Source organism: Typopeltis vanoorti, chromosome 24 (genome assembly GCF_054136105.1).
Source record: "Typopeltis vanoorti isolate ZY-2024b chromosome 24, IOZ_Tvanoo_1.0, whole genome shotgun sequence".
NCBI classification, from domain to species: domain Eukaryota; kingdom Metazoa; phylum Arthropoda; class Arachnida; order Uropygi; family Thelyphonidae; genus Typopeltis; species Typopeltis vanoorti.
Genome location: NC_143572.1, coordinates 20,419,358 through 20,433,381, shown reverse-complemented (window position 1 = coordinate 20,433,381; position 14,024 = coordinate 20,419,358). Strand labels below are relative to the sequence as shown.

The following is a 14,024-nucleotide window of genomic DNA, read 5'->3' as shown; positions in this document are numbered from 1 at the left end:
ATTCATCAGCTTCAAAGAATTACTCTTGTTGCATATGTTTCAGTTGATTATTTTGCTGTAATTGCACTGTATACCCATGTTTCATTATATTTATTACAGTATACTGTAGTACTGTACAGAGTATTTTATGTTATAATTTGTACATTGCATTATTTCACTATAAACAAAAATTAAAATCAGTTAAAAATATATCAAAGCAGACCTACATATTTTAACAATCAGGCATGTTAATTATTAACATGTCTGAATGTTACAAAGTAGTCCGTATGTTCGTATAGTGAATTTCCAACTTACCTTTGTGACTTATGACAGGGTTGTCGGAACGGAAGCCCATCATTAGTCAAGGACTGAATGTATATATATATATATCCTCAGGGAGTTCATCTGTTAAACTTACTTCTATGTAAGTTTGAGTTTCCATTTTTAATTTATACAAGTATGGAAGCTTACATACCTATTTTCAAGAAGAATAAGTATATAATTAAATTTAATTTTAGTTGTTTAAGGAAAATGGCGGAAAGCCTTTAATATTAAATATTATGCTGCAAATAATTTGCAACATCAAATGTTGCAAATTATTAATTTTCAATCATTTTCTGTTCTACTGTAGGAAATGTTTACATCTAATCGAGAATTAGTTTCACCATCTTTTGTTATGTCGGTTACTGTTTTTAATAACTCACAGAATCCTCTGTTTCTGGTATTTTTAGTAGGATAACAGTTGTAAATGAGTAGCATTGTTCAATTATGGAATGTATAGTACTTTAGAGATACCTGGGTATTTGACAAATAGGTATGGTGTTTGGGGGGGGATGAGTTGTATCCTCTTTGTACAGGTTCACTTCCACTATAGTGAACACTACCATAACAACTAAAACGTCATGACCAAAGTTCCATTGCTATATGGATGATCTTTTCAGGAGGTTTGATTCCTTCATTATTCTTATAAACTAATACATCAAAGAAGGCTAAGTTGTCCTTCATACTGGACTTTCTGGTTCAGGAAGATAAAGAACTAGGGAAAATCATCTTCCTTAGTCCTTTAGGATCTGAAACTAAACTGTGCATTTCAAAATGTTCTAAGGCATGACTGTCCAGGAACAAACTCTTGTTCCACATGTACTTTCTATTTTTTCCCATCCTGTCTTATGTTCTTGTCCTTCATCGTGTATTTTTTCTTGTTCATCCTATGTCCTGCATCAGCAGATTGGCACAATGAGTGCAGGCTGTGCAATTATCATGAGAGATTTCAACTATGGAAATATAGATTGGAAGGAGGAAAGTGCATATATCAAGATGGAAATGGAATTCTTACAGTTATTAAGAGACAGTTACCTGAAACAGCATGTCATAAAGGGAGACCAGGGGTTTGAGAGTGTTGGATCTGGTAATAGCATCAGATCTATTTATAACTAGTGTAGCAACTCTACCTGCAATCAGAGAAAGTAACCATGCAGTCTGTAGGAGTTTACTCAACATGTGGAATTTTCAGTCAAGAAGGGGTTTATATGGAACTACTGGCAATTACGATAAACTCGTGCACGGCTTTGAGCAGCACCATGTCATAAGCTAAAGGAATGAATATCAGTAGTCCATGGGAAGTGGTCAAGGATTGTTTGAGAGAGACAGTATCAGATTGCATACCCAAGGTTAGGAGAATAAACTGAGTAGAGAATAAGTGGATGAGTAACAATATAAAGCAGAAGCTGAAAAAAAAAAAAAAGAAAGCATTGTGGAAGGAATATAAACAAAAATGTGATTGGCATGCTCATGAGCAACACAAAGTGCAGGCAAGAAAGAAGGATGACTAGTATGGTAAGGAAGGCTAAATCAGATTATGAGAGAAAATTAGGCAAGCAGGCCTAAGTAAATTCAAAAGAGTTTTTTTTTTGTTGTTGTTGTTGTTTTTCCCCTTCTCTTTGTGCAAATAAGAGAGAGATTATGGAAGGATAACTTTGCTCAGTGCCAGTGGTAGAGAGGTGATATGCAGAAGAAATAGTTGTTACTAAGTGATCACTTAGCAAGTGTTTATCATCCAGGTGGAAGCTTTGCAGTTACTGATGTGACAGAGGCTGATTTGAGAATTAAGTTGGATAAACTGGAGGTACATGGCATATTGAAAAGTACCAGTGTGAATACAGCAGTGGAACTGGACAGTATGTCAACCTGTATGCTATGAGAATGTGCAGAAGAACTGGCAGTGCTTCTGATGAAGTTGTTTAAACTAAGTCTCAATTCTGGCAGGTTCCATGACAGTGGAAAGAAAGTAAGATAGTTCCATTACATAAAGGTGGCTCCAAGACAGAAGTAGCCAACTACAGACCAATTAACATCCCTGGAGTGGTGATTAAAATATTGGAAAAGTTGGTTAAAGGTATAAGTTAGGAATGGGTGGATAGGAATATCCATCTATAGGGATGGCACAGCTTTGCAAAGGTAGGTCCTGCTTTAGTAATTTATTCACATTTTATAATAAAGTGACAATGGAATTGTATAAAGCTTTCCAGTGAGGATGGGTTGAAGGTGTGTAGATTACAAAATTTAGTTGATAGGTGGAAAAGAGGGGACACGATAGAAACATTTAAGATATTATAGGGGTTTTATAAAATTGATGCAAAGGAAATTTTTCAATATATGATAAATCGTCAGAGAGCTAGAGGTCATCCGTGGAAGTTGTGTAAGGATGTGCAGACTAGATATTTTGCATACAGGGTGGTGACTGGGTGGAATGGATTGCCAGAATTAGTTGAGTGCCAGTGAATGAGTTTAAGGAGAGATATGATAGGTATTGTGTAAATAATGGTTAGTGTGGGTCGCTGGGGATGAGTCTTGACTCCTCCCTCTTAAGTCTCATGCATACCAAAATTGAGAATTGACATTGTTTGATAAGGATTTTTTTTTAATCTTCTTAAGAATATTCTGAGCTTGCAATCTTCAAAAAGGGATTATCAGACTGAGCCAGTGTCAGATATGTATAGTAGGATTTCCTCCTGCATAATAGACAAACAATCTGAAACTCAAGCAGATAAATGTTATAAAACAAACTTTGTAAGTTATAAAAATCAACATGGTATATCACGTGGATAGTAAACCTCAGAAAATCTGTTCATAAAAGAAGTAGAGAAAAATTGATTAGTAGTCATTTGTAGTTATCATTTGTAAAAATTGGTAATCATCTCTTTATTAGAAAATACAAGTATGAGGCATCCACATTGGACATCCCAAGTTTGGGTTGTTCAAAAGTTCCATCCAGAATTTTTTTTACATAAACTTGGTGAGTGTTCCTTCTCATTTGTTCAATTTCAACACCATGGTCCATACACTTAAGTAGTAGTAGTAACACATTGAAACTAGGGAGGGCCAATGTGGATAATACCTTGTATATCAATTCAGAAATGCTGAAATTTAAAATGCAGTTACTTTTGTGACATTATTAGACCGTTGTTTAAGAAAACATTTTAATGGTTTACTAACTATTTGGAAAAAAATTAACTTGTGTTGTAAGCATATTGCATCAGTACTCTTAAATAAATGCCAGTGAATATTCTGTTGTTATTATTATATTACAATGATCTACCTTTCTGATCTTTAAGTAATTTATTTCAGGTAGTAAAAAGACATATGAAGGAACATTGTCTGCTATAATATCACAACTTTTGGTAATACTGGTATATATAATTTGTGGTAAGTAACAATGGTTCAATATCTAAGACAGCATTTTAATTAATTCTTCCAAGTATTACTATTTTACCTAAATGGTTCTCAAAATGTCTTGAATAATTGTATAATAACTTCAATAATTTTGAATTAAAGGGATATTTAAATTGATAAAGGTGATGTATTGTTCACATTAAAATGTTTTTTTTTTTTTTAGACAAATAGCTTAGTGAATATTTTTTTTACTCAACAAACAATAAATCTTGAAGATATGCTTTTACAGTAGAGTGACCAGATTATCAAAACAAAACAAAAAAAAGGACATTTTTTAGCAATTAAAAAATGGGACACTTCTGGTATGCTCTACATAAAAATGGAATAACATATAATTATAATTACAGTACACAGGACTGGAGTGTGCATTATAATTATGGAATATCAGCATTATTATTATATTTATATGAAGACATTATTTCTTCCAAAAGTGTTGGTTCTTTCAAGATGCACTCATAAAAGTCAATACACAAAATGTCAAAGTGTGTCTTGGTCACAATTATTGCTTTCACAGTCTTGGTGTTGAAGCAGTTCTTTTCATCAGACCACAAAGAAAAAACTCATGAGATAAAAAAATTCTCTCTACAGCTCTGTTTGTTCCTAGGATTGCCATAACAAACGCAACAACTGGCAGTATGTTTTTGTAGTAGATGTTTTTTTTTCTTGGAGCACCAGAAATATGTCACACCACTTTCTGTCCACTTCAGCATTTGTTTCCTTCCATTTTGGAGTTCACAACATTATTTATATGGCTGACTTCATCAAATAATTCATCTTCATCAACAATATTGAATATTTTGTTGTCAATATCACTGACTGCTTTTAGGCTAGTAGCAAGGCTTATACGTTGGTCATACATAACTGGTAATTAGTTTACGGAATTAACAACGCATATAAAGTATATTAATTAAAGGTAACTTTAATGAATAACTTCTATATTTCGGCAACGTCGTGTTACCATCTTCAGGAACATAAAGATATGGTATGTGCACGCAGGCACTAACAAAAGCAAATGAGGAAGAAAGCAAGAAACTAATATTGTTCCTAAACTCCTAATGGTGCCCTCTGGCAGGCTAATTTGGTTGTCTTGGCAGTTGGGCTGAAGTTCTCATAATGTAAGTCTCCCAAATTTGGGGTAGTTTCATGCACCCAAATTTGTTGAGGTTAGGAACGTTTTTTAGAGCTGCTGAAGATTCCTTGAATAATCTTTCGTATTTAAACTTGCTGCGGTATATTATTTTTGTTTTCTTCCAACGAATTCTATGGTGGGTATCTAAGGCATGGTCTGCCAGCCCAAGACAACCAAATTAGCCTTCCAGAGGGCACCATTAGGAGTTTAGGAACAATATTAGTTTCTTGCTTTCTTCCTCATTTGCTTTTGTTAGTGTCTGCGTGCACATACCATATCTTTATGTTCCTGAAGATGGCAACACGACGTTGCCGAAATATAGAAGTTATTCATTAAAGTTACCTTTAATTAATACTTTATATGTGTTGTTAATTCCGTAAACTAATTGCCAGTTATGCTTTTAGGCTGTTTGCAACTTAATCCAGTGAAATGCTTTCAATGGCTGGAAATGATAAGTCAATTTGCTTAAATATTCAAGGAAAGTATCATAAAATAAATTTACACTGTCTAAAAATTATTTTTCGTCTTTGAACTCTGAAATAATTGATGACATTTTAAATGTTTGAAAGTTCTCAGCTTTCCTAATTGTAATTTTCTGTCTGAACAATTCCAGTTCTTCTACCACACTTCAGTTGCTGAAATATTTTCCCTCCTATTTTCATTATTGTTGCTGAGCATATTTTCAGCTGGCCTTGCATGAAATGGAGCCAAAGTATTAATTGTTGGTTACTGAAAAATGATTTCAACAATGTAGGGCATTTATCTTGTGATAAAAAGTAAGATCTGAGTCCATCATACATGTCAATAATCCTATTCACAGATGGTAGTAATGATTACTATTTTGTTTATACACTACCTAGAACACTCTTGTATTCAATTTCTCTAAATGCACAGAAATTCTTCAATTACTCTACTCTCATGGTGTAAATGTGGAAATACTAAAATATTTTATTTACAGTTGTTTCGATATCAATAGGCAAAATATCAGCACTTGTCTGTACACCATTATGAACAGCATGAATGTTCATTTTTAACCCTATGTTGAGTCTTCAAAATACATTGTTGGAACCACCTCATTTGTATCCACCCAAGTTGATGTTGTAGTTATCTGCAGAAAATGCAATAATTTTCTCAGTCAGCTGCTTTTTCTACAAAATATCCAATATATGATTTGCAAGCAGTTCTGCTGTTTCTCCAAGGACAGGCACCAACTTCAAATCTCTGTGGTTTGATGTGTCTACCATAACTGACACACATTTGGCTTGTTTCAATTCAATTGCTAATTCTTGCATTGCGTAAGGTGCAGGACATTTATTAAAATTGATTGGCACTTTGTTCGCCCACATGTAAATTTCTTTTGAAATAAATTTCTCACTATTGCTAAGGTGCAGTCCATTGACCTCAAAGAAAGCTTATGTTTCACTGCATGAAATGCAAACAAACCTTCTTGAGCTGCAAGACATTTACTTTCATCAGTTAATTTCCCTTTTGAATTTTTCATGAAAAATGATGTAACATCTTGACTTGAACTGCGAACAGCAGCTGCCAATTTATGTTTTTGCTTCGTCAAATGCTATTTTATATCAGAACGGCCTCCATGTTCAATTGAAAAAAACCGAATGACACAAGTACATTTCAACTTGTTTGGTGTTTCATTGTCTTTCAAGAAGAGATATTCTTCTTTTTAATCCCAAGTGAAACTACACTTCCTTTCGGCATGATAAAATCTGGATGAAATATCACCACTTATAATATATATACTCGCTTTAACTTTCAGACTAACTTTAACTAACAGACCAGCATAAGAAGCACAAAACAATGGTATGGTAGACAAAGTAACCTTGTTACTGCCTGGATGCAGCAGTGCTGCCACTGGTTTGCAGCATTTTTGTTTCCTATTGCAAAGAGAATGCGTTCATAATGGTTCATAATTGTCATAGCATGCATGTTTTCGATCTCAAGCTATCACATGTCACCAGCAGAGACATTATCTTTTCCGTATTCGAACATACAAGAATGAAGCCGTGCCATGAATTCAAAAAAGGGGCAAAACTGGACCTAAAGTTAATAAAAAGGGACAATTAGCATCTTGTTAAGGTTTTGTCGGAACAACAGGACCAGAGTCTAAAAAAAGGATGTCTGGGCACCCTGTTTTAGAGTTAAATTAATTATTGTTTTCATATAGCATAAGAATTTTGATCTGCACAAACAGTCATTATATATGGCAGAAATGTGTGCATTATGACTTTTGTTTAGATTCACCAGAATATGTTGTAAACCATTATTGAATAATTGAACTTTTCTTTTAAGGCCAAAATGAGAAATGGGGTGGTTTTTTGGGCCATTCTCTTGTTCATTTAGACCATTCTCCGTATTCATTAATTGTGCATATTCTTCTGACCAATTTGCTTGTTTTGCAGGATGAAAAATATAAGTTTTCAGGAGGAGAGTATATTTTGATGTCAAGTGATGTACTGTCATTCTTCTTCTTCTTTTCAGCCATTTTCTGTCCACTGCTGGACGAAAGCCTCCTCCAGTTCTTTCCACCTTTCTCTGTTCTTAGCAATGATTGACCAATTTTCCCCAACAAAATTTGACAATTCTTCACTCTACCTTCTTATAGGACGTCCTCGGCCTCATTTTCCTTCTTTTGGAATCCAGTTCATTAGTATGGTGGTCCATCGCTCATCTTCTCTTCTGGATAGATGTCCATCCCATTTCCATTTTAGTTGCTTGTGGTGAAGAATGATGTCAGTGATGTGAGTCTGGCTTCTTATCCAGGTGTTTCACTTCTTATCTTTTAATGTGATGCCTAGCATCAACCTCTCCATTTTTCTTTGAGTTGTTAATTTATTTGCCAGTACTTTTGTTAGCAACCAAGTTTCACAACCATATGAGATGAGATGACTGGAAGTATACACTGGTTAAATGTCTTCCTTTTTAAACAGAGTGGGACATCATTGTTTTGAAAAATGCTTTTCAATTTTCTGAATGCACTCTGGGCAAGTTGAGCTCTCCTATTTATTTCCTTTTGGAGTCCACAGTTTAGATCAATGAGATGACCTAAGTATGTATATGAAGAGACTCTTTCCAAGAAATTGTTTTCTATTTATATTTTTTTATGTTTTTTGGTGTTACAAAATGATTAAACATGATTTTAGTTTTTTCTCTGTTTATCTTTAGACCGGCTTTTCTACTTTCGTGATATAGGTCTTCTATCATTATATTAAGGTCTTCTGGAGTGTTTGCAAAAATTATGATATCATCTGCATATCTTAGGTGTGTTAAGTTTCTGTTATTAATTTTTATACCAAGGTTTGTCCAGTTTATATTATTATATTATTAAATATTTCTTGAAGGACTGCTGTAAAGATTTTGGGTGATAGAAAGTCCCCTTGTCGGCTTTTTCAATTGATATTTTATTGCTACTTGTGTGAAGTTGGATTGTTGCTGTTGCAGTGAGATATATTGCCTGGAGGAGGTCCATATATTCTCCAGGAACTCTGTGATTCTGGAATGCTTTGATTATTGCATTAGTTTTGATGGAATCAAATGCTTTTTCATAATCAATGAAGCTAAACAGAGAGGCAATTGGTTTTCTTCTGCTTTTTCTATTATTTGATTTACTGCATGAATATGATCAATTGTGTTAAAGCCTTTACGGAATCCTGCTTGTTCTACTGGTTGATTTGAGTTGAGAAGAGGTGTTAACCTGTTTGTTGTTACTTTTGTGAGAATTTTGTACAGATTAGAGAGAGGGAATACTAATTGGTCTATAGTTCCATACTTCTTCTTTGTCCCCTTTTTTTAAATAACAGTATCAGAGTAGCATTTTTCCAATTTTCGGATATCTTCCCTTCTTCTAGGTATAGATTTAGTAAGTTTGTGTGACATGGTGAATTATATTGTTTCCTTCCCATTTTATTAATTCTATGTGAATTAGGTCTTCACCAGGACATTTTCCATTTTTCATTTGTTTTAATGCTTGTTTTATTTCATCTGAAGTGAATGGGAGGATGAATTCCATATGCGATGGAGAACAGTTATTTATACAGTATTTGATTTATCTATTAAAGGATTACTATAGAGTTCTTTATAAAATTCTTCTAGCCTGCTTAGGATTTGTTCTTGGTTCCTTATTGTAGTTCCATTCTTATCTTTTATTGCAGTTATTTGACTTTTGCCAACTGATAAATGTTTTCTTAGTATTTTCATATTTTTATTGTTTTCAGTTGTTTATTTTATTTTTTTAGTGTTATAAGATCTTATTTCATTTCTCATCTTTTCCTTATTGTTTTGCATAGTTCTGCATATTCTATTTTAGAAATTAAGTTTTTGTCTTGTTTCATATTTCGTCTCTTTTTTAGTAGTTGTAAGGTTTCCTCTGAAAATTTATGATCTTTTTGTTGTTTGTTGCTTTTGAATTCATTGGCTGCTGAGATTATTACTTCTGTTAGGTTTTTGCTTATTTTATTTATGTCTTCTTCTTCAAATATATTTATTAAGTCTAGTTTTTGATAGAGTTTTTTTTCGTAATCCTTCTTCTTGTTTTTGATAGGTTTTAAGTCAGAACTTCTTGATTTTTTTTGTTGTTTAGCCATTTTATTCTTTCCAATTTGGGGTTTATTTTAATTTTGGCTCTGACCAGTCTGTGGCCACTTACTTGATTTAGTACTGAGGTATCTTGAACTATTTCTTTATTATTACACAGTATATAATCTATTTCATTTTTTTATTTTTCCGTTTGGACTTCTCCATATCCATTTTCTTTTGAGGGCTTTCTTAAAAAATGTATTCATAATATAAAGCTTATTACTGATAGAGAATTCTGTAAGAGCCATTCCTGCTGCATCATGCTCTGGTCTCCATAAATGGTTTCTATCAGAGTAGTCATATAGTTGGGGAAATTTAGTCACATCCAGAGATTGCCCATTCTGGCAATGGGCTTTACAGCCTTTCTTTCTTCTTCTTGGCATTGTAGTGGAGAGTTTGTGGGCTGATCTCCCACACTGGCCACATAACGTCTTGGGAGATGCATTTTATAGCTTTCTGCAGCTTTTTGCTCAGTATCAACTTTGCCATGGCTCATTACGACACCATGTTTCCTGGGGGTTCACGTGGAGGCATGATACTAAGACTTCCTGGGTATGGCCCTTCGGACTTCACCGAAATATTGGCACTGCCATCTATATCAGCTCCATCAGGGTTTTTGACCGTGTTGTAGGTTGCCAGCCCACCACGGAAATCCATCCCAGGCTTAATTGTGCTCAACATGCTACAAGCATGACCGATGGCTAGTCAGCCAAGATCCTGGTAGGAGAACACTGCTAATCCCCCTACTGTCATTATGACAGTACAAATACATGTACTGTCAAGTACAAGTACTGATGCTACAACAACAACATGTGAGGTTGTTGTAGCATCAGTTTGCTAGGGTGAGCCAAACAGACATATTGTTTTATGGCTATTAAATTGTTTGAAAGCTCAAGATTTAGTGCAAAGAACACAAGATGCTTCTATAAAACACACGTCTTTGAGTAGTGCTGTCAAAGCTGTTCTTAAGGAAGAGGATCAAAAACAATGCATGCCTGAATGATTTTTGACATAAATGACAAATGTTTTAGCAAAGTTTGCATTATGTTAATAGAAGAGCAGTTAGAAAATTATTTATTTATGACGTCTTGTTGTTGGAAGGTTATCTGACAATTTTTGTGTATATTTGTGTGATATATATTGGTTTATGGATACTCTCCTGAAACCAAGCAGCAGCCATAGTGAAAATACTCAATTTTCCCTATAACAAAAAAGGGTATGTCAAATGTATAATAACAAATCAGAGTGTGTTTTTTATGTTTGTGAATGTGAAGTGTTGTCAGCAAGACGTGTTTCAGTGAGCTTTTAAGATGTTTATATGAAATAGTTTGATTTCAAAAACATCTGAGGAAATGGGAATCTAGACGATAGATACTTTGAGTTGTTCTAAAGAATACTAATTATAAAATAAATAATTAAAAAATAAAGAACTACTAAGTACTAAAGAATACCCAAAACAAGTTTCATTAAAAATTTCTGTATGTTGCAGTAATGATGGAAAAAACATATTGCTGTTGAGGGGCTCTTACTCTGAAAGAGTCTAAACTGATTCCTAAAAATCTTATTCTTTGTGCAGTCTCTGTGGATGACACATCTTGTATGCAAAGCTGCTAATTAAAATATCGTATCATTTGGGAAACAGAAACAAGTTACTGTTTAGGAAATAATCAGTCGTCTGAAATGCCTATGGGTCTGCTGCCCATTAGTGGTACTGTAACTATTTTGCTGATGTACAAACTAATGGAATTTTAGTTATAGTAGCCAAGTTATGGATGATACTCTTTGAAAAGATGATGTGTTTGAATTCTTTGATGCAAGGAACCTTGTTAATGGTTTTTTTATAGCTGAAGGTGAGTTAGTCAGTCCACATGTAAGTGGTAGATTTTTTTTCTCTCAGAAAGTTGTTTTTCATCACATAAACAAGCAAACTGGACTGGAGAATGCAGTTTGGTGACACGCAAGCTATGAAGATAGGTTATCTATCATATGTATTAATTAGATTTATATGAAAGCCACATTTCTTGATTCTCTTAGACCATCAAGCTTAACGTACCAAGGAAAAGATAGATGAAATTTTATTCACTATTATTATCTTATTTTGTAATTGGCACACAAAGTTATTTAAGCACTTAATGCATCCTTTGAGAGACCTGTCTACACAATGAATGACAGCAAAAAGTACAAAACCTTGATGTTCGGTAGAATGGACAGCATAAACAGAAGAAGAAGAAGAAGATGGCCCAGAATAGAGTGGATAGATGGCGTAAAGGAGTTGTGTGGAAAGCGACTGCAAGAGTTTAGCCACCTGGTAATGGACAAAAAAGAGATGAGAGGAAATAGTGAAATCTGCATCAAACACTAATGGGCATTTCAGATGACTGATTATTTTCTAATTTGATTGCTGTTTGCTTGTTGGGTCTAACAGATCATTTTGAAGGAAGTTTTCACTTGGTATAAAATTAATAGGTGAGTTTCATCTTATCTCATCTTTTGAAATCAGCTGCTAACTCACCTTCAGTCAAAAAGTCTTTATCAAGGTTTCCAATGTTTTAGATGGAATTCAAATCCCTATCTCTCCAACAAAGGGACATTCATTACCAGCTGCTCTACTGAGGCACTGATTTTATCTTAATGGTTAAAAACTTTTTCTTTACTATCCATGTGACTTCTGTCTTTTTGAAACAGTGGGTAGTCTTAACTGTAGTAAATTAATTAAAAACTTGTGTTTTTTTGTTTTACTTGGAAAAATGACAAAAAATCTCCCATCCAAAGCAAACACTATTTGCTTTTAGTGGGAGATGAATTTCATTGTTCAGCATGAGACTACCATCCCACTTATTGAAGGTTTGAAGCAGCTTGAAGTTCCATGTTTGGTCTCTATAACAGGACTTAACTGCCAAATGATGTAAAAAATAAATAAATACAAAAAAACCAGTAAAATAATAATTAAAAAAGAAACAATTAAGAGTTCCTTAACTTACCCACAGTTCTGATATTATCATAATCAGTGGTCCTAACAGGCAAGCACTCACGACCTTCCAACTATTCTTGGGCTTCGCAACCTCAACTGTAACTCATGGATAAGGTGGTTAGCCTTATGCCTCCCGGTGTGTCCTATGTCTGTAGATGCATGCATTCATGCAGCGGGTTTGCTTGTTCTGGGGGACAAAAAACCCGAGTTTCCAGGTAAAAAAAAACAACCTTACCTCCGTATGAGACTGGCTAACTCACCTTTCATCGAAAGAGACCAGATAAAGGTTCCCCATGTCACTGATGGGAATCGACCCCAGGTCTTTCTGACTGAAGTGCTTCATCTATATCAACTGAGCTACAGACGCTCTAACAGTTGTGATATACTGTAGGTTTACAACCGTTCTTGGGTTTGTGCTGCATTAAATATATATATTATATTATAAAACTTTATAATTTTTTAATAAAATTTACACTTATATTTTAAAAGAAAATTTTGAAGTATCTTTTCCCTCCATACCTCCCATGTGATAACTTCAGATTATAATGTTCTGAATAAAGTTGGTATAATTTAAGAATAATTTCATTCTTTTTCTTCTGTTATTGCAACATATTAGATTCAAGTCATTAAAAGAGAAAATATTTTATATAACATTTAAGTGCACATAACTAACACAACAAAAGAATTAGTGTCCTACTTTATCTTCCTCAGAATGGAATGCAGATACCCTATCCATCAAGGAATAGAATCATTTTAAATTTACAAATAACAGTTTTTAAGGTTAACATTCTTTTTCAAAATTGCTACTCCATTATCTTCCAAGTTCAAAAAGGTTTAGGTGATATTGCATTGTTACTTAGCTATATAGAATTAATAAATATTGATAATTCTGATATTTTATTTTTTAGGAAAAGTTCCTGTATCTCCTGGCAGATTGTTGTTGATTTGCATGTCAGTTGTTTTGACATCATTTCTTGAAGGTGCAACATCCCAAATAGATAATCTTGTATTACCATTATTTCTATTTATGATGTTGATGGGCACTTAACTAAAGAAGCCAGAAAGAGAGAGAGAGAGAGATTAATATATTGAATTCCTCTAAATCATGTTTTTTTTAATTATTATTGTATATTGCTGTGTTTTTTGTTGTACATTTTGTAAGTTAAGAAAGATGTTCATTTTGTAATTATAAAAAACCATGACAGTAGAATAAGTCTTTAATTATAATGTGTTATTTGTTATTAATTATAATGTATTTATTTATTATGTTTAACTGGCTTTCCTGCTACTGAATGTTACACATAAGAACATATGTTTATTGCACATTTGAGGTAAAGTATGTTTGCTCAGAATTTTATTGCAAAAATTTTGAATATCTAATAATTATGATGGAATACTATCAAGCAATAGTCATATTGACAGTTGCAAGTTAAAACAGCAGTTCAAGCAAAACAACAAGGTCATACTTACTCTATGTTAATACTTCTTTATGATTAGCGGTTTTCAAATCATTATATCTCCAAACATACTTAAAATATACAAGTGAAATTTCACACTTTTAAAGTTTGGCTTAGTACACCATAAATAATACATTTCATTTTAAAGAATTAATAAAATTGG

General features: G+C 33.5%; 1 protein-coding gene across 2 annotated transcripts in view; it reads left to right on the top strand.

The window, feature by feature from the left end:
• Positions 1-13,591, top strand: part of Dolk (Dolichol kinase) — a 148,166-nt gene extending 134,575 nt beyond the window's left edge. For both annotated transcript variants that reach the window (XM_090413949.1, XM_090413948.1), the window contains 2 exons: positions 3,607-3,684; positions 13,313-13,591. In XM_090413949.1, coding sequence (XP_090270075.1) covers positions 3,607-3,684; positions 13,313-13,452 — 218 coding nt within the window. In that variant the 3' untranslated portion in view covers positions 13,453-13,591. The remainder of the gene's footprint in view (positions 1-3,606; positions 3,685-13,312) is intronic.
• Positions 13,592-14,024: the final 433 nt, after the last annotated feature.